Source organism: Lycorma delicatula, chromosome 5 (genome assembly GCF_047948215.1).
Source record: "Lycorma delicatula isolate Av1 chromosome 5, ASM4794821v1, whole genome shotgun sequence".
Classification (NCBI taxonomy): Eukaryota; Metazoa; Arthropoda; class Insecta; order Hemiptera; family Fulgoridae; genus Lycorma; species Lycorma delicatula.
The window spans coordinates 8,037,788-8,060,353 of NC_134459.1; the positions used below are offsets into that span (position 1 = coordinate 8,037,788).

General features: G+C 27.1%; 1 protein-coding gene across 3 annotated transcripts; it reads right to left on the reverse strand.

Moving 5' to 3' along the window:
* Positions 1-1,611: 1,611 nt before the first annotated feature.
* On the reverse strand, positions 1,612-15,589 carry LOC142324698 (3-oxoacyl-[acyl-carrier-protein] synthase, mitochondrial). 3 transcript variants are annotated; one of them, XM_075365601.1, is made up of 2 exons: positions 14,094-15,580; positions 1,612-3,069 (listed from the first exon to the last, which is right to left on the reverse strand). In XM_075365601.1, exons 1-2 carry the CDS (start codon positions 15,130-15,132, stop codon positions 3,041-3,043), a joined length of 1,068 nt encoding a protein of 355 aa, XP_075221716.1. In that variant the 5' UTR covers positions 15,133-15,580; the 3' UTR covers positions 1,612-3,040. The 3 variants fall into 3 exon arrangements, with proteins under 3 accessions (XP_075221716.1, XP_075221715.1, XP_075221714.1); XM_075365600.1 differs by lacking the exon at positions 1,612-3,069 and adding an exon at positions 4,101-6,080 and having other exon boundaries at positions 14,094-15,589; XM_075365599.1 differs by lacking the exon at positions 1,612-3,069 and having other exon boundaries at positions 13,465-15,567.
* Positions 15,590-22,566: the final 6,977 nt, after the last annotated feature.

Genomic DNA, 22,566 nt, shown 5'->3' on the forward strand with positions numbered 1-22,566 from the left:
TATAAATTTAAATAAAAGTGTGAAATGATTAATCAACAGATCGTTTTTGAAGATGATGTTTTAATTAAAGATATAGCGAGTGGGTTGTAGCAGTTGGCAACTTTTAAGAACGTAGTTGCGTGACGTTTTAAATGTACATCATTCCGGTACCGTTAGTTGCAACGGCGTTGTAGTTATATGGTTTGTGGCCTTTGAGTGTTTATTTATTGGTTTGACAAAGCCCACCATCAGTATACGCGATGACGCGACATCCATTCAATCCAGAGTAGCGGTCCTAAAACACTACCCTGCGGATAACCTTTAGATCAGAGGTTCCCAAACTTATTTTTCTCGTAGACCACTTTCAAAATTTTGCTGGTTCCGGTGGACTCCCTGCAGCTTCATTTCTACCATATTTCCAGTCGACGGAAAATGTGAAGATTAGATCTAACTATGAAAATCTGCGTTACGGCTGAGTTTCACGAACTAACAGCTTCCGAAAAAAAGTGAGAATTGATTGGTTAATTTTTGATTGACTGTGCTGTGAGTGGATGTCAAAAAAGTAAAGTTGGAATAACGTTAACATGAAAGTTAATTATCTTAAGTTATTATTTTATTGCACCATAAAAGTTAAAATTTTCTACAATTTATTCATATAAAAACAATTTTGAATAAGCAGAAGGCTAATCAGTAATAGTAATAAAAAAAAAAATATGTGTTGCACAAATTGAAGAATAATGATGAGGGATGGATGGTTCCTCCTCGCATCTCAAATGGTCTATCATCATCTATCTATTGTCTAATATCAAGTCTACCTCGATTTTATATGTTAGTTAGCTTATGCTTATAACTGGTAATGATAAATTTACTTATTTATAAAATCATATTTGTTATATTTCAAATTATGAGAAATGCCAGCAATATTTATTTCATTAATTTTACATAATTTTTTATGCAAAATATAGTTTTTTGTATTTATGAAGAATTCATAGATAGATTTTTAATGTTAAGTCAATTATTAAGAAAAAGTGGAAGAATTTACATGGTTTTGTAAGCAGTAATTTGAATGTCTATTAGAAGTTATAGTCGCTTGTAATTCTTGAATAAACGAAATAAATCAACATTATTTACTGTTCTTTAGGTACTTTATTATTTGAATATAATACTAACCATTATTTTCTTTCATGTCTTAGATTTTATATAAGTTTTCTTCATTATATGTATAGCCTTTTAATATTTTAAACATAAATAACGCATAAATTATTGATAATCTTATATAATATTACATTGATAATCTTGTTTACAAGTTTTCTGTCATTCATATAATTTTTTTTTCAAAATTCTACTATAATTTTTAATTAATTGAAACCTGAATACAATCTAGCTTTCAGAATATTTAAATTTATAATTGAATATAAATTATTAATATAAATTTATATAAATAATTATTATTAAATTAAATTTATAGAAGATAATTGCTGAATACAATGTCCCAACAGCTTATAAATATTATTTTTCAAAATTCTATTTTGGACAAACAGGATGTAGGCAAAGATAATGATGAAAAGAAATAACCATTTCTTTTTAAAAACAAATAATTTATTAACTTATATGTACTTTTCTTTAGTCTTACAAAAATTATGTCCTTAATTACTACATAATTTGTATCAAAAGATTTAATCATTTAAGAGATAGAAACATCCAACTTTTATTGTACTACATTGCATTACTCATGAATTATCTTATTTTTTATTTATAACTAAAGAGATTTTAACCAAAATAAAAGAATTCTCATTTTTTTAGTTAATTAATTTTAATGAAATATGATTTAATACTTATAATTAGTTTCTTTCATCTCTATATTTCTATGAAAGTGGAAACATAACCTGTGCATAACCTTGTGCATTTTTATGTCGCACAACATAAACTCTCATTAGCTAATCCTATGATTTCTTTCTTCATTTTTAGAAATTTCATTCTCTTACTTATCGCATCATATTATTATTCATATCATTCTTGAAAATTATTTTATTAAGAAAACAACTTATAAAAATATATTGCCCGTCTTTATCTTTGTGGCTGATTTTTTAATAGATTTATATTTTTAATAATTTGAAATTATTATTGGAAAATTAATGATTTTAATTAAATTTTATTTAATAGATTCTTTCTTATAAATAATACCAGGTAAAGTTCACGGTACAAAGTTAACATTTAAATAAGCACTTTATTGTTTCTTTTTCATTTAGACAATCTATGGATCGCATTAAGAAAAGATTTTCTTTGGATTTTGTTTCTTCATCCAGTACCTTAATTCATTGACAACTTCATCCCTTTTGTTTTTTGAAAATTTTTTTCTTTGTTTTTCCTAAAAACTCAAATCTACTATTTTATTTCTGAAAGGATATCTGTATAAAAATTCTTCTTTAATATTTAATTCCTTTAGATATTTTTCATTTTCTTGAAACTAGTTAAAATATAGTTTTTAATTCTAGAAATATTAAAGATAAATATTAAATATTAAAGATTCTTTCTTTAATCAGTTGCCCTGCATTCTTTATTTGAACTGTTTATAAAACCTTAATCTTCTTTTTCTTAGAGGCCGTACTTTTTTTTAAACTTCTTAATGTGATCTTAAGATATTTTATTTTATAAATCTTAAAATTATTTTTACTTTTAGGTGCTAAAATTCTTCTTATAAATTTCCTTTATTGTTTCCATTCTTAAATTCTTTGAGCATCGTTTCTGAAGCATAAGCATCTATCCTGTTCATTCATTGGTATTTTCCATTTTTCCTTAGCAACACAAACTTCAACCATCCTTTCATTGATGACCACCCCATGACCTTGAGAATCATGAATTAATTTTTAAACTGTCTTTAATATACACAACTATACGATTTAATTTTTTATTTACCCTTAGACAAATTGTAAATAATCGTTTTTATGTTTATATCCATAATTTTGTGTTTACATTTCTTTATGTTATTTATTTCACAATCAGATATGATAACAGCTTCTTTTATTTTCACAATAGTCTATATTTCTTTTTCATGTAATATTTAACAGACTTGCATCTTGTGAACTCTTTCTATATATTAAATTAAAAAATAAATTTTCTAATTAATTAATATTTTTATTATCTTCATATCAATTCGTTCAATATTTATGGATTTATCAACCCATTCTTGGTGAAATATAGAACATTATATGTACATAAAAAAAAAGTTACTAACAATTAATATACTAATTGCTAACTACTAACATGTTACTAACTATGCTACTACTAACTACTAACATGCTACTAACTATGCTACTACTAACTACTAAGATAAGTTTACTACACTAATATTTATAGAAATTAACATTAACTATAACAGTATATATGTGTTTACTTAGAATAATGGGTAATGGGTTTTTTATGTACATTATTCATGTTAATAAATATTTAAGCATAAATTTAGTTTCAGCATAATCACTGATAGTTTATTTGATAAAAACAAAGTATTCCAAGAGTTAATTAGTATTAGTATGGTAATATAATTAGTATTAATTGTACTACAAGAAATTTCTTGAGAAGTTTAATGATTTTATTTTTCCATCTTCGGATTAATTTTTCATAAAATATTTATAATAGATTCTTTTAATAAAGTCATTGTTTTAAAATTAAGAAAACAAATATTTTCTGTTTCATATGTTCACTGAAAGTCTTTTCTCTTACTCCACTTTTCTTTTCTTTTCTTTTAGTTAACACTTTGAGAAAGAATGGTAACAAAAAAATCTCTCCTTTCATCTGGAAGGTTCTGAATTCAAATCCTAGTTATTTTTTGTAAGCCGAAGAATTCTTGTTTTTCTTAAGCTTGTTGCTTTACTAAATTTAATGCAGAATAAATATAAATATATTTATTTATATTTACATTTATAAACAGATAAAATACACATTTTATACAGAAAATATTTTTATCCTATCCAGTTCCATTAGTGTAGCTGTACAATATATTGACTTAAAAGTTCTTTTGAATATGTTGCTAGTTGGGGGTTGTACAATTTATTTGTGTATTTAGAGGTTTTTTTTAAATTTTATTGACCAATGCTGGTAAAATATTCCACCATTCACATCTATCTTCATTCAATCACATAAATTAACATTATTGTTATTATACAGCCCATCCACTTTATTTAAAATTAGATCTCATATTCTGTTTTATTTCTTCCTCCCTATATTTAATTGTATTTTAATTTCTATTTTCTTTTACAATGAATTTGATAGAAAAGCTATTTTTTTTTTTTTTTGTTATATCATTTAACATAATTTGCCTTGAGTTAGCAAAGCAAAAACTGTAGAAATACAGGTTTTAAAAACATTTATCCAGTTTTGTAGAAGATTGCATTATGTTATTCTAAGAGAACTCATTTGCTTTGTAATTTTATATTTATTTTAATTTTTATGGTGTCATTTCATTACTTACAATTCTAATTCAAGTTCATTAATCTCTAATAATGCATACTGTATTACCATTTGAGAAGTAGGTTAAGAAAGATGGTTAGAGTGGCAATACATGAAGCAGTATGTGGAAACTTCTAGAATGACAGAGATGATGAAACATGTAAATATAAATAATTTTGTGATTAAAAGCTCACTGAGTAGGTATAGTTTTCATATTTGTTGAATCATTTATAATTCAATCGATGTTAAAATTAAAATTATCAGATATTCCGAAAAAAGCTAAATTTATCTTTATATTCCAGCCATTGCAAACGCAATTTAGCCAGTAATATATGTATAGAGTTCTCCTATTTATACCATATTCTTCTTCTAACTTCATTCACATTAATCTGCCATATTCTTTCAGCCTTCCACTATGTACTTACAGGAATCCTACAGTTACCATTCTGGTTGCATATAATTATTATTCATTAGATGATTTCAAAGTTTAGTTTTTTCAGTATAGCAATAATTAGTGGCTATTTGTATTCAGGTTTTGATTTCTTCAATTAGTATTGGTCCATTAAGTTAACATTACATGATTATTACAGTGGTTTCATATTTTTGAATTTTTCCTTCATTAATTCAATAAATGTCTGGATAATACAGCAAACCCTCTCCATTAATTTGTAATTTGTATACTCCATTTGTAATTTGTATTCATAAGTAATATAATGTATTAAATTTAATTGGCTTCAATCAAATTATTTACTATACTGTCTGATCTAAAAGGCTCCCACCTGCTGAAATTAGTATAAATATACTACTGGTTGTATGCTCCAGTTTTGATGAATTGTAAGGTTACAATTCAATATTAAATTAAACCAGTAATCAGTATAGAGCTGTTCAATATACATTACAGTATCAGCATTGCATCTTATCTTCTCGGCCAGATCACATTTTCAGTCGTGTAAGGAATTTATACATTATCATCTACAACAGAAAATGTGCTTTGCATTGCAGGGTACAAATTTCCTGCCTTAAAGGAAATTATACAATGTCAGCTATAAAAATGATGTGCTATGCACTGCAGGGCCAATAGTTTATTTATATATATATATATTGGAAAAAAAATGTATGGGCTAGGCAGATAACTTGTCATGCAGAAAATATTGACTATGCGCTACCAGAGATGTGTTCTGCTCTACAGGATACATAGTGAAATCAAAATATTCTTTTGTTTTGAAGAGAATATAAAATTTATTGACTATCTGCTATCAGAGGTGTGTTCTGCTCTGCAGGATACATGTCGAAATCAAAATATTCTCTTGTTTTTTAGACAATATTAAATTTATTAGTATTTACAACCTCTGCTTAGAGTTTAAATGGTAGTGCTACTGACTGATATGTTAACATATACATTATGTATTAGTATATAATATGCATAAATATGTTGTAATTTGATAAGCTAGTGCATGACACGTATGTGTGGTCACGTTATCGACCATGTGTCGGTCACTGGCCATCCTTCGATACAGTGTTAGGTATAAATCGTAAATATGGATACGCGAATTGTATAACATGTGTGTTACTAACGTTAACACCCATATGTATTTTTTGTTGTTTCTTTTCAGTTGTGATTCCAGCTTCATCAGCAGCAGTCCTCCATTTCCCACCTAATGAGAAGAGAAATTAAAGATTTTTTTCAAAATTTATATTTATTATTAAAAATAAGTCTTTCACTGTATTAATATATTAATATTTTTTTATTTTTTTATTTTAGTTTAAAAAGATACAAAATAAAATGTAGATACTTTTTAAAAGTGGTTTTTATTTATTTATTCAGTTCTCAAAATTTTAAAATATTTTCTTTAATTTTAGATTTTTTGTAAAAATATAATATTTTTAATTATATTTAAGGGAGGTTTATTTTTATAAAGGTACATTAATTTTTATTTGTTTATTGATGGTATTAATTGATTTAATGAAGTAATCATTTATGACTTTAATTAAGAGGGGGTAGTCCACCTTGGCCCTGGTGAACTACAGTCATCTTTCATCAACCTTTTACTTACTTCAATTCAGAATTTAAATTTCCACTTCAATCCCTCCCTACCCACTCAAAATTAAAAATATTACCTACTTTTCAAAATTACAATTTTAAATTTATTTTAGTATGTTTATTACTTTTTATAAGAATTTAATCTATATTAATTATATTTTTCTGTACATTTTAATTAGTAAATAGTAATTTAATTTTATTACAGAATTAAGTTTTAATGATAAATTTAGTTGAAGTTTTAAAAAGTATTTAAATTAATTTTGTTGTAATTTTTTTCATTTAAAGTGAATATATCTTTACGTTTAAAGTTTTTATTAACCACAGTAGTTTCTTTAATTTATCATTTTATTTAATTAGTGTTTTGACCATAAAGAAAATACATTTTTTTTATAAGGGATGTAAAAGTCTCTTATTATTAAGAGAAATAAAAATATATACTTATTAAGGGGGAAATGTCCACCCTGTCCCTTTTATCCAGTCGACAGTGAGCAGTGTTCTACAGTCATCATCTTCAGCTTCAGTAATTTTATTATTTTCTTGTGTGTTTTAGTTCGAATCTTGTAAAAAATTTTCACAAGAAAACTAAGTTACATTAGTTTGCAAAGCAAACAAAAAACAATATTTGATAACTTGGTTTGGATAAAAATGTAAAGAAACACAGATTTCAATTTAACAAAGAATATATGTACGTTCACGACTTAGAGAAAAACTGAAAAGTAATACAAATAAGAAAACTAGAATAGAACACCATATTTTGTACAGAAAACAAACGTTATTGGCATTTACCTGAAAAATATTTTCTCATTATTATTCAAACAAATTCTTCTCGAAGTGGGCGATAACCCTCCTTATGAGCAATGGAGGACTTCAGGGGGAGAAATACTCTGTGGGCCTTCTTCCACTCCTGTGTGTGTATGCAGGATGGGAAGAAGGCCCAGAGAAAATTGGGGGAGTTCAAGCTGTCTAGGAAGGTGAAAGTTGATTAAAAAAAAGGTAAAATTATGTTTTCCTGATATTTCAAACTAAAATTAAATACCTACAACATTAGTACAAAAAGTTAAAGAAACACGTATATTTAATGATAAAAAAGATTGTATTCAAACTACTTTAACTTTGCAACCAAGAGGTTTACAGAGACGACTAAAAGAAAAAATTAAAGTTTGAATATTCTACATTTTGACAGTATACTTAAGATTTTAAAAAACAATCGGTGAGAAATTACTCTCATTGAAAATGAAAGTTTCAACTCTGAAATATTGCATGTTTAAAAACAATAATTACAATTGCTGTTTTTAAGAAAGCATCTTAAAACCATTAATTGCAATTATTATTTTTAACAGATGATAAGTTTAAAAATTTTGAGGGGTGCTAGGGAATTTTTGATTCGTAATGTGGGCGGTGGGGAAAAACATTTGAGAATCAATGTTCAAATGTATTTGGAGAATGTCATAAAAGTATGGTGCACGGCCATGATTAACAACAAAAGGGCATTTAGTAGTTCCAAGCTGGAATTTTAACGGTATACTACTAATAGGATAGATAATTTTAAAGGTTGCACTGATATCTAAAATGAAATTAACGATTTTGTACAACATTGAGAACCCACATAATCTCCATCTTAGAAACATCATCTTTATAACAAAAAGAAGTAATTGTGTTTTCATTTTGCATAAATGATGTCGAAGATTCAAATATATCATTTACTGCTGAAATGCTATTACTCTGACCAGAGATCCGAGCAAAAAACACACAAATGTATCAAAACTGTCGACCAAAGTTTTATTCTTCTGAATCGAAGTACCTCTGGGAGATAAAAAGTTTTTTATTGAAGGCTGAGAATTCCTTACCTTAATTATTTCATTATCCTACTTTCTTTTACTGTGTGAAGTCACTGTCTTTCGGCCCATATTGCCCGGTCCAACTGTTTTTTTACAAAAAGCATGATAACACCATCTCTACCTCTTCTCAACTGACTGAATTGTGGGTGTAAGCTTATATCTAACCACTGGTTGTTAAAGAGAGTCTTTTTAGATGTGATTTAAAAGCAATTAATTACCTAAAATAAAAAAAGGTTCACGGTGGTTTGGGAGAAATTCTAAGAAAACAGTCAACAATCTTTACATTTTCCAATAATAACATTTTATTAAAATTTTACCAATGAAAAAATTAGATGCAATTAATAATATTACTATTTTAATATAAAATAATAATTAGGAAATGTAATTAAGAACTGGAGATATTAATGGCTGCTTGATACACGTAGTTGCAATGTGCTTGTTGATGGGATCACCACTTCCCGATGGTGGTAAAGTATATTAAATATATTTTGGCATTACTTAAAAAATAATTCTTATTTCAGGAAAAGTATAGGGACAAGGGAAGCAATTTTAGCACTAAGATTAATAGTAGAAGGAAGATTAAATAAAAATAAACCGACATACATGGCATTTATAAGCTTAGAAAAGGCATTCGATAATGTACACTAGAATAAAATATTCAGCATTACAAAAAAATTAGGGTTCAAGTATAGAGACAGAAGAACAATTCCTAACATTTACTAGAACCAAACCGTAACAGTAATAATCGAACAGCATAAGAAAGAAGCGGTAATAAAAAAGGGGAGTCCATCAAAGATATTCCCTATTCCAGCTGCTTTTTAAATAGAACTAGCAGTTAATGATGTTAAAGAATAATTTGGATTCGGAGTTCAGTGCAAGGTGAAAATATAAAGATGCTACGATTTTCTGAAAATGTACTAATTCTAGCCGAGAGTAAAAAAGATTTAGAAGCAACAATGAATGGCGTGGATAAGTCCTACGCAAAAACTATCGCATGAAGGTAAACAAGAAAAATATATAAAATGCTGAGTAGCACAAACGAAATGAGCTTTCAGTCAGAAATATAATTTGATTACATCAAATATGAATTTAAACATCAGGAAACAATTTTTGAAAGTATATGTTTCGAGCATAGCTTTATATGGAAGTGAAAAACTTAGGGCGACTGGGGTACCCCAGAAGAAAAAATTAGAAGCTTTTAAAATTCGGTGCTACAGGAAAATGTTAAAAATCAGATGGGTGGATAAAGTGACAAATGAAGAGGTGTTGTGGCAAATTGATGAAGAAAGAAGTGTTTGGAAAAATATGTTTAAAAAAAGAGACAGACTAATATGCCATATCTTAAGGTATGCTGGAATAGTTTCCACCTAGATGTCCCTCCAATATCGCTTTGATATTGGAGGGATATGTAGGTGGAAAAAATTGTGCAGGCAGGCAATGTTTGGAATATGTAAAACAAATTGTTAGGGATGTAGGGGGTATACAGAAATTGAACGACTGGCATCAGATAGGGAATCTTTGAGAGCTGCATCAAACCAGTTAAATGACTGAAAACAAAAAATAAACTTAATTGATGGTAGAGTGGAAAACAGTAGCTCTAGGCACTGATGAAGTAACCCACCGAGTTGGTCTAGTGGTAATCTATCTTCCCAAATCAGCTGATTCTGAAGTCGAGAGTTCTAGCATTCAAGTCCTAATAATGTCAGTTATTTTTACACGGATTTGAGTACTAGATTGTGGAGATCAGTGTTCTTTGGTGGTTGGGTTTCAGTTAACCACACATTTCCGGAATGATTGAACTGAGACTGTACAAGACTACATTTCATTTACACTCATACATATCATGCTCATTCATCCTCTGAAGTATTATCTGAATGGTAATTAATGGAGGCTAAACAGGAAAAAGAAAGGCACTGATAAAGGTTGCAAAACCAACAGAATTCATTATTATGAAAGGAATATTATATTAAAACAAATTTTGTTCAATTTGTCATTAAAAATTCATAATTTTTTGTCATTTCTCCCAGCAATGAGTATATACAATGAAAAGCTTCAAAATCCTAAACATTTTTTGCTGTTTCTTGAGTTATGATTGTTTAATACAGATCTAACCCCAATGTTTTTATTTCATATCATTCCTACAAAAGTATTTTCGTGGCAACCCGCATTTTCAGTTGTAGATTTTTTTTTGTAAAATACTTTGTATAAAAATACATATTAAACATAAAAATGAAATTTTAAAAATATTAAAATTAAAATTAAATATAAATAATATAAGACATCAATTAAAAATAAAATAAAGTAATATAAAATAAAAACATACTACATGTAAATGTCGAGCCAATACTATAGTGTTGTACCATTAAATAAAATGTTGATGTAATATCTGTAAAAGTGCTGCTACCTATTGGAGCTTTTATAAGTGTATTCTCAAATTCTGTTTGTAAGTTGATCAAGTTGAATACCTGTCTATATATATATAATACTTTTCCAAAATATCTAGATTTTTATTAATATTATGTTTAATATCTCTTTTCTTAATTTCCAATATTTCTAAATTAGTATTAATATTTGAAATAGAATGTTTATTATTAATAGGTGATCAACAACATTAGAGAAAACCCATTTTTTATTTTTAATGCCTAAAATGTTCAAAGAATCTGGCTTTAAAATATCTATTGGTTTTATCTATGTAAATGTCCTCACAATCATTACATTTTATCTTATTACCCACATAAATTGTATAAATTATATAAATCAGTATTATTATTATTGCTTTTTAAATATTTTATTATGTAGCTGTTAGTTTTATATGCAGGTTTAAATTTATTATTATCATAAACTTTGGTTATATTTTCAATAATGCTATTTGTGTATGAATAAGTAAACATTTTCAACCTTCTGTATGTTATTATTGGTTTTAAAGTTATTGTACTACTAAGTTTTGACATTTGTTTTTTATAAATATTATCAATCATCAAATCACTATATCCATTATGAAGTGCAATATATTTTATAGTATTTTTAATTCTGTGTTTAATTTATTTTTATTATTTTGTGTATAATGGATCATTCTATTAATCATATTAGTATATGTCTTAATTTTGTGAGAAAAAGTATGATTTGTTTTTCTATGAATTGTAGTTTTGATTATAGTAGTTTTAATTTGATTATTTTTATAAATTTAAATACAGACATCTAGAAAACTTATTGTTCTATTTATATCATCTATTTCAAAAGTAAATTTTAAATTGTTATAATATGAATTAGGCTTATTTAAAATTATGAGTTCATTATATATAACTGGATTATAAACAACAACAATATAATCAACATAACGAGTCCATAATAAAACATAAAGTGTATGAATAATGCCATAAACTATTTTATTCTCAAAATCTTGAAAGTAAATTTCAGACATGATAGCTGACAAAGGAAATCCCACTGGCAAGGTATTTTCCTGTGTTTAACACTTATCATTAAAGTAATTTTGTTGGCATATATTCCTTATAATAGTGATTATGTTATCAATAAATTTTGGATCTTCATGATTATTTAGTAGTTTATTTTTTATAATATGAATTGTTTTATCAATAAATATGCTAGGAAACATATTATTTATATCATAATTTACCATCATAGTATTTTTTCCAACCGTTAAGTTTTTTAATTTATTTACAAATTCATATCCATTTTTTATAACTATAATGTAAATTAATTTTTATCCTAAGAATTTTATCAATTATTTTGGAAATAATATAAGATGGAGCAGACGTAAAAATCATTGGGATGCCGCGTTTATGTATTTTTGGAAGTACTGTTAATTTTGGAGCGACAGGTTCAAAAGGGTGTAATCTAATATGATATCTTAAATTACTGTTATGATTAAAAATACTTTGGTTATTAAACTTTTTATTATTTTTAAAAATTTATTAGTAGGGTCTTTTATTTCTGTGTACATGATAACAGGTGTATTAGTTTTGTAAGATTTTTAATATCATATAATTATTTTCATTTAATCTATTTTTTAAATGGTGAATTACTTTTTTATTAAAACACATGGTTTGTAAAACAAATTTATACCTTAATTCTATGAATATTTACAAGAGTAGAGTAGATAGATATCTACTCTACGTAAAATCTCATATAATTTAAAGTGAATGATTTACAACAGTTTAAAATGTTTACAAGTATTTTTTTTGTAATCTGACCGCCAATTTTTTTAATTTTATTTAACTTAATACTTGTGAAATAGCTTGTTTTTAAAACTATGTAATCTAACCAAACTTAACCTATGTTTGCTAGTCAAGGTTAGCGAGTGAAGCGAGCTTACGTTAGGTTATATTTATAATTATATAATACTAATTTATATTACTTATAAATGGGAATCTTATATTATATCCCTAATTTGGAACACTATAACTTTCAACAACTCACCGAGAACCGTTCTGAGAATTTTGTCGATCCTGAGAAAGGGGCACACAAAATATTTAGAATTTGAGGATGTGTGCCGAACAACAAAATAAAAAGGAAGAGGTAATATCAAGAGAATTAATCGATCCCTATTTATGTGAATTTTTATGGTGGCAAGGTACAGAAATGAAGATATTTTTGTAACACTTCAACACATTAGTGAATTTGTTTCTGTTTTAAGGATTGAAAAAAAGATTTGTTCAATGACTGAAAAAAAAGTTGTATTTTGTACTGTCTAAATATAAGTTTTGTTTTCTGAACAAAAATATTTTCTGTGAAGTTATCATTTTACCTCTATTTCTCCAACATGTTTTTAATTAAGCATTAAAAAAAAGATATTTTAGAAGTACTAAAATAAAAAAATATTTTAAAAGTTTGGATATCGGATTCCAAAAAAGTACCTGTTTGTATTTATTATGTTGTTCAACAAATTATAAATATGCAAGAAGTTTTTATTATTTTAAAATTGTTTCTGTACCACTAGGGAAGTCTTTTTTTTTTGTAAATACAGTCAGAGTTTAGAATGTATAAACACGCAGTTGTGAAGTTATTGTACTGGGTGTATCTGAAGTAGTGCTGTTAGTGAAGAGGTTAGGTGTAGACAAAAATAGAGCATTGTAGATGCCAGGAAATCTACAAGTCCATCCATACCATGGTATCAAATAAGCTTTCTAAACATTGATAATGTAATTTTTAAACAGATTCATTAATAATAGTTTTATTAAAATATTATACAAATAACAAAAAGTAATTTTAAATTTCATTAAAATTTGGTAAAGTAATTATTATTAATACGCTAAATGATACAATCAAGAATATTAAGGCAGAACTTTTATTTTAACTGAAAAATAACTGGCATACATTTTACCTTTACATAAACTTACTATTTTACTTTTATAATAAACAAAGAAATGACTTACAACCAAATGCTTTGATGTTCTCAAAATTGAGGTTTTTATTTTCAGTCTTCTGATAAAACTAATCAAAACAAATGAATTAAGGTACACTGTGTTTAATCTTTTAAGTTAAAAAACAAAAACTGTTCCATGAATAAGGTAGCATTTTTTTCAATAAATGAAAACACTAACTTATATTTTAAGAATCTTCACTAAAATTACAGACACATAAGGTAGCATTAGTCCCTCCAAAACCGAATGAATTTTTTAAAGCGATTCTATTTGTTTGTTTCCAGTTTTGTTTAACATTAGGCACACAATTTAAATCTTTGCCTGCATCACAAATATTTTCTAAATTAATTGTTGGTGGTATGAGTGAATTATTACATGCTAATATTGTAAAAATTGTCTCTAAATTACCTGCAGCTCCTAACAAATGTCCATGAGCACCTTTTGTTGAAGAAATTGCTAAATGTTTTGAGTGTTCACCAAAAACTGTTTTAATGGCTCTTAACTCAATATCATCTCCCATAGGTGTTGATGTAGCATGGGCATTAATATATGTGATATCACTTTTTTTTATACTAGCATCATTAATAGCACGTGTCATTGCTAATGCAGCACCTCTACCATCTTCACTAGGAGCAGTCAAATGTGAACCGTCACCAGAAAGTCCATAACCCAAAATTTCTGCATAAATCTTAGCTGATCTTTTAATTGCATGCGTCCTCTCTTCTAAAATCAAGATAGCAGAACCTTCACCCATAACAAAACCATCACGATCTTTATCGAAAGGCCTAGATGCTTTTGTAGGTCTGTCGTTAAATGATGTACTCAAAGCTCGACACCTACAAAAACCAGCAATTGAAATCGGATTAATCGCTGCTTCTGCACCACCACAAACCATAACATCTGCATAACCATTTTGTATAAATTTAAATGCATCTCCAATCGCATGTGCACCAGTTGCACAAGCTGTTGATACAGAATGATTTGGTCCTTTAAAACCATATTTTATACTAATTAAACCAGCAGCCATATTTGGTAAAATTCTGGGAACAAAATACGGACTGACTCTATTATAACCTTTTTTTAAAGCTTCTGCGGTTTCAGAAATATTTACTAAATCGACCATACCCATTCCCACACAAACACCAGTTTTCTCCTTACCGACATCATCTGTAGGTAACCAATTAGCATCATTTAACGCTTCTTTAGAAGCTATAAGTGCATAAGCTGATGCCAGTGACATAGTTCTTATTTCGTTTTTGTTAATGTAATCAGATATATTCAAATTAGGTATAACAGCTGCAACTTTACAAGGCAGTTTTGAATAGTCTTCATCTTTTAATTGTGTCAATCCACTTCCACCTGAAATAATTGTTTCCCAAGAAGTAATAACATTATTCCCCACGGGGGAAATCAATCCTAAACCGGTGACAACGACTCTACGTCGCATTATTATACCGGTTCATTTAACTGAATAGTTACAAATAATAAATCTGAAAGCGATGAGACAAATTTCAAAAGCACTTTAATATTACACAACACAAAGACTTAAAATTCATTATTCACTGTTATATTAATAGGGGGAACACTTGCTGGGTTCATAGGTTAAGTTCAAAGTTCTTTGTAGTCGACATTTTCTGTATACGTTTCGTGACAGTAATCACAGTTTGAAAAAAATTTGCTTAATTTACTATAATCGTTTTACTTTACTTAAATAAAATTCGTAATTATGGAAGTATGTAACTCAACCGAACAATTCAATCCCCAAACCCGGGATATAGCAGTTATGTATTAACATGGGGTATACAGTAACTCATATTCGTTATGACGTCATGTGGATCAGCTGTGTTTATCAGGTGGATTGCACGGTGTCTAAATTTAAATGAATAAATGTAATTTTTCAAGCTAGCTAAATGTATCAACTAAAGTTTATGAATGGAATGAACCGTTTCACGAAGGTTATTACATCCTCATTATATATTATCAATGTGAATTTATCGAAGTATTGGTAACACTCCTTTGATACACTTAAACATAAATATGTTTCATTTATTATCTTTATCATCATTATTTTTATTTATTTTCTGACGCTAGTAATTTGTACTACTAGTTTTTTTGTTATTGCAATTATGTACGAATAAGTGTAAACTCGTATATTTTTTTAGTGCGATAATGAGCAGTGAAACGTTATAACCTATTTATTGATCGCCGGTGATTTGAATATTATTTGTTTTAGATTGTATAATATTCATTTATACTGATTTAATTGTACGTTAATCTGGTTAAATAAACCTTCAAAAATGTATTAGTCAAAAGAGTTTATTTTTAAGCTATATACTTTAATATAATGATCATTTTTCTATTCTGTTGAAATATACGTTTCATTAACGTTTTTTTTTTTAAATTTGTTTTCTGTGCAAAATATAGTTCAGTAGTTCAGAAAAGGATTGTAGAAGATGGTCTCTTTTGATTAGGTAAATGAAAAAGTTGTATCTTATCCTTTTTAATTTGATAATTTAAAGTCTTTCATTATGGTTTATATTAATGTTACATATCTGTACGCTATTTAAATAAAATTGTTAGAACATGTACCAAATTTTACAGTTATGTGTGTGTGTATATGCCTGTGCACACACACACACATAACTGTTAATGTACTGTAAAACTGTTAATAATACACATACATATGAGTGGTGTGTGTGTGCCCGCACACCAAACAAACAATTTGTTAACATAGTTCTAAGAATTTTGTTTAAACTTTATTTGTACTTTTAACCTCATACCTTGTATCTTGATAATGTTATTTTTTCCAACTTTAAGAGACCCATTACCTCAGGACACAATAAGAATTCAGCAGGGAAGTTTTGCACAGTTGTTTCAAGGTTTTAGCTATTAAATTTTTACATACGTTTTCTACAAACAGTCTTTCACTTAGAATTTTTATTCAATTTTCCTATTTTTGAAGCTGATTCTTTGCACCAAAAGTTATAGAAAATATAGATCATAATAGCTGTGTCTCGCATACCCAGACTACAAAAATTTAATTTTCTTACTTTAAGTGGTTGATGATATATTTTATAAATTTTATGTATCAACTGATAAATGTTGGTGGTAGGAATAACTAACACAATTTATAATGGAAATTTTTACTAAAGCAGTTCTATCAACCTAAATTATTAACCAATAAATGTTGGTGGTGGTGGGACTAACAAACACACTTATTAATGGAAATTTTTTCTTAACAAATTAAATCTTCTTACGTATTAACCAATAAATGTAGTTGGTGGGGGGACTAACAAACGCACTAAATAATAGAATTTTTTACTTAAGCAATTTTATTAATTTATGTATTAATCAGAAATAAAAAATTTACTTAATTAATGACCCGCTCACAATTGGACCATTTTCAGTGGACATTCTGCATATTCATGCATTTAAATCATTATATTTCAGTTATTGTTATGCAATTTTACTTATGACAAGTAATCAACATGACAAGCGAATAAACATGGTCCCTTTATACGTCACTTGTTTTTAATAATAATTTTATTAGCTTGTTTGAATGGATGAACTGTTTTATTACTATATTCTTTATATTACTATTAGTACTTTTATTGTTTAATTTTTTTTTTTTTTTACACAATTATTCTGTCAATTAATGAAAATCTACAGAAACGTAATTTATACTAAGTTAGTTACTAAGAATATCTATATATTCAGTAGTAGTAATTTTTTTTTATCTCACATTATTTGGAAACAGTTTCCTTTCAGTGTAGTTTTCATTTTTGAAAACAGAAAGAAATCCAGTCGTGTAAATTCACATGAAAAGGAGGTGTAATTTTATTTTTGAAAATGTTTGAATAAGAAGCACATAGAGCACCAAATATTCTCATGGAGCATATAGTGAGTCAACAGAGACTCAAAAAGGCTTCAACCTTGAAAAAATTCACTACAGAAAATAAATTGTTGGAATGGGTTTGGAAGAAGTATGTAGAATAAAAGTGTGTCCTAGCAAACATGAGCGTATAATTATTTAATTTGTTTATTAACAAATTAAGGAAAAAAGTTTTAATTTTTTGCTTTATTTTTAATCGCATGTAAAAATAAAAGGCACCGATAAATCTTATATCATAGACTAAATGGATAAATTAATAATTTCATCGATTTTCAATAAATGAAAAATTTGATATTTTTTACTTCCTATTGAAATTTTTTGAAAAACCATCTCTGCCATAAAGTACATGTGTTTTGCCTTACAATTAACAATTAAAATACTTTTTAAATGAATAAACTGAATTAATAATGATCTGTTTTGAGCATTAGCCAAGGTACCAAAACACACTTTTTCTTAAAAAATACAATTTTCAAATGACGATAAATAAACAAATAAAAGAGTTATACCGAATGGAACTAATAGGTAGTAAGCTCAAGACAAAATGCTATATTGAATTTTTTTAATTTTTTGCAATTTGTTTATTGTTGTAAGAATTTTATCAACAACTTGCATATTTTCACATTATCTGGATTAAAAGGCAATCAGAATTAAAAATACTTTAAAAGATTGACTAATCTATAGCCTCGAGTCTTATGAATCTGTACATTTTCATTTTTTAAATTATCTAATAGGAACTGAGTTACCAAAGTTTATTTATTGCATGCCCTCGAGTTATGTGTAGTAGCTGTGGCAAGATTTTAGTACTTATTGTAAAATTTGCTAGCAATTTTAGGTTTGCTCTTAGAAAATTCTCAGCTATCTATTGGTGCTCTTTATTTTTACATGCAATTAAAAATAAAGCCGCTATTGATGAAAAACAAAATAAATTTCCTGAATTTGTTACAAATTAAATAGTTAATCGCTAATTTCCACGCTATGGCATTCCCTTTTTATTTTATATATTTTTCTAAGCCCATTCCAATAATTTATTTGCTGTAGTAAATTTTTTTGAGGTGACTTATCTGTAGTGATTCGGTTAATTCATATTGTATTTTCTCGCATTTCTTCCCCAAATATTGCATTACTTTCAAATTAACATTTTATTGATGTCAATAATAATATTGTGTGTAAATCATATGATATTATTATAATAACTATCAGAGTTTGTGAACATCTCACCTGATTTGAAATAAAAGATTTCCAATACAAATGTTGTATATCAATGATTTTTTTATTAGAAAATCATTCCAAGCATGAATGATATGTTATTTACTTGGTTGTAGATTATAAATTAAAAAAAAAAATGAAATAATAAAAATAAAATTATTTTAAAAATATCCTATTATACACAGTACGATTAGTGGAAATGATAATTTTTTAACAGAATCTTTCTTCCTGTTATTAGAACAAGCTAATGACAACTGATATAAAATAATGTTTTTTTTAAGTTCTATTTTATCGACAAAATAAATGAACAAATTAAATTAACATATTTTAAACAGAAATAGACAACTTTTAACAAATTGTAAATTTAAATTTGAAATAATTTCATTTTGTAAAAGTTTTTGCACATTCTTTTGGTATGTAAAAACTCATTTATCCTAGAATTAAAATACAAGGGTCAATTACATATTTGAATTGATAAATTATATATATAGTTAATTGTAATAATGAAGTAAAAGAAACAAATTTGTAGATATATTTTAATTTTTGTCTTAGCTTGGTATGAAAAAAGTTTTTTTTTAATATTAATAGTAATGAAATTATAATTATTTTCATCATTAAAAATTTAAGTAATATTTTACAAAATTTTACTGATTTTTGTTTGAAAATATAAATATTTGATTAAATTTTAAATTATTCATTCTCTTTACTGGCAGATCATTAAAACCTAGTAATTTTAAGCCCATTATTCTCAATAGTACGCATATATATATTTGTAGTTTTATTTTGTTATGTAAAACAAATAAATTATTACATGTTATTACAAAAGTATAAATTTGTGAAGTAATAAGAAATTCAGTTCATTGTACTGTTTTATAATTTTACTCACCTCTCTAAATTGCTACTACTGATATTGAGATATTTTTCATATTCATATACATAAGTTTAAAAATACTTTGCTTCATATTTATTTGCTGCTAATGCATTTAATTTGTCACACCATCACATTTTTCATTCTCTTTACTTGATGATCATTATCGCTTAATAAATTCTTAATTTTTTCTTAAATTATATGTGTAATTATGTTTCATAGATACGCTGCAATATTAGCGGTGTAAAATCACAACACTATTTGTAAGTCACTGTCATTTATGGTTAGCATGAATAACTGTGGTTATGTACGCAGATCGGTTGTGTAATTTTTCCTAATTATTCTGTGCATTATAAAATCTATCGCATAAGAAATACAGGTCATCGAAAAAAGTTGCTTCAATTTAAAAAAAAATCATATCAGAAACTTCTAAAGATAATCAAACAAATTTTTTTTTAAAAATTCACCGACTCAAAGTTTTCTACATACCTTAGAATATTCCAGTATGAGCTGCGTCAGTTGCTGTGCAACCATCCAGATGATAATCAACTTGTGGCCAGGACTGGTGGATCATCGCAGGCTTAACTGTGGCAAAATAGCGGTGGTGATGTATTGTCATAAATGTTGTACATCCCTGATTTTTTTACTGTAGACAAGGTTTTAAACATATCCTTGTACAAAATGTTTAGGGGATGTCAAATTTGGGCTTTTTGGAGGCCAAAGCATAGAAACTGCTCTGTGCTTTAGGAAATTATTATGAAATCTTTCAATTAAGAACCTGTTGATCCCCTAGGATAAAGTGTGGGGATGCACCATCTTGTTGAAACATTACACCAATGTTCAATTTGGTCAACTTGTGGGAAAACATACAGTTTTAACACGTCTAAATAAACATCCCTGTGATAGATTCATGAAAAAAGAATAGGCTGATTACATGATCGAATCTCAAACCGCACCTTATGTTTATTATTTTTGGGGAATCTCTGATGTACTCAATAATCTCATCGAGTCACTGAGAACATTTAAGACAACGGATCACTTCACCGCTATTGCAGTAGTTGTGCCTGCAATGATCCAGCAGACCTGGGCAGAAGTCGATTATCAGCTGGATGTTTGCAGAGTGACCTATGCAGCTCATATTGAAACATTTTGATACATAAAAAACCTTTTGTCGGTGAATTTTTAAAAAAATTATGTAGTAATTTTTGAGATATTATTATTTTAAATTGCTGCAACCTTTTTCGACGACCCTATAATTTAAAAAAAACTATTTTTTTACATTTTATCAGTTTGTTTCAGTGACTAATTATGATACTGCTTAAGTGATTCATATTTCATCTTTAGTAACATTATTTGACAGCCATGTTTTCAACAGTGGTAACAGTTGAATTTAATAATTCATTACATTTCTGTATAATTAATAAAAAAAAATATTTTGCTATATTTTCATATGTTTATGATTTTCCATGAACATGCACAAATCTTTAAGAAAATTTTAAATTATTTTAACTTAAAAAAAATAGTACAGGCAATTTGTCATCAAAGTAGGCTGTATTTGAAAATCCTTACCTATCGATTGATCTTTTGTCCATGCGTTAGGAGTGATGAGGGAAGCTTAACCCCAGATTTTTAACATCCCCCTCCCATAGATTATTGAAAAACTCAAAAGGTTTTTGAAGTGCGTTTTTCTCTGATTCTATGCATTTTAGAGAAATGTTTTTCAAACAAAAACTGTACAGGACATTCTCCTCTACAATTAATGTCTTTGAAGTAATGCTGTATAATTTGAAATTGAAATACTAGGTGGCGCTGAAGTTGTAAAAAACGTGTTTTTTTGTTTTTTTCACCGGAAAAAATTGTTTTTCGTCTGTATTGCATTTGGAAAAGTTAATCTCAAAAAACAGACAACTTTTATTCAAACAATTTTCTTGTACGACTTAGCATTCCAGAGTTATAGAGTGGTACAATGGCAACGCAGCAGTACTATTGTTACTGTAGCCGGGGAGATCGGCATTGTTCAACGACTAGACCACAGGTCAATACACAGGTCAAGAATCTTAATAGTAACATTTTCACACTTTCACAAGCTACAGCTCCGAAACGGTAAGTTTGAAAAATAACTTTGAAACGACTGCTTTGAAATGTTACTCGTTTAATTAAAACTCATAAATTGGAATTTTTTAATTTCAAAAAGGATCATATGGAAGTTAAAAAAAAAATAATACAAATTTCAGTCATAGACTGATTTCATTTTAAAAGTATAATTGTCATATAAATAAATATGTAGACTACAGTGATGGCAAAAATTTGACCTGCGTAATTAAATATATAATTATGTTGTAATTATATAAATAACGAGATAACCATTGTTTTATTAAATGTCATACATAAATGCTATTGTGTGCAAGATATTTTTCTACTACTTTTTTTGTGTTAAAAGTTTATGTTTCTTATGGTATTCTATTTTGTAATAGGTTCAATTCAGTTTAATTTTGTTAAAGGATGTGACATGTAAATAGAGATAATATAGTTATGTAAATAACTAGAAGCCGTTTCTCTTTTATTTGGTATTTTCTAAATATTGATATAAACATAAAAGGTATCAACCGCAATGTATTATTAATTATTTATAAATGCATAGAACACGTGCAGTATGTCTTAAATATTTTAAGATTAAATTTAAGTAATTCTTCTAATCTTTCTTGAACAATTTTAACTATTCCTCACCTGAATTGATATAAAATAATTTTTATTTTTTTAGTATATTAATTTGAAGTAAAATTAAGATGTTCATTAAGTAGTAAATAAAAAATCAAATAAAACAATTCTTGTTCTCTTATCTATCATGATGATCTAAGTTCGTGAATTTTCTTTTTAGTTAAATAAAGTAATAAATAAATCCAAAAAGCTGTAAA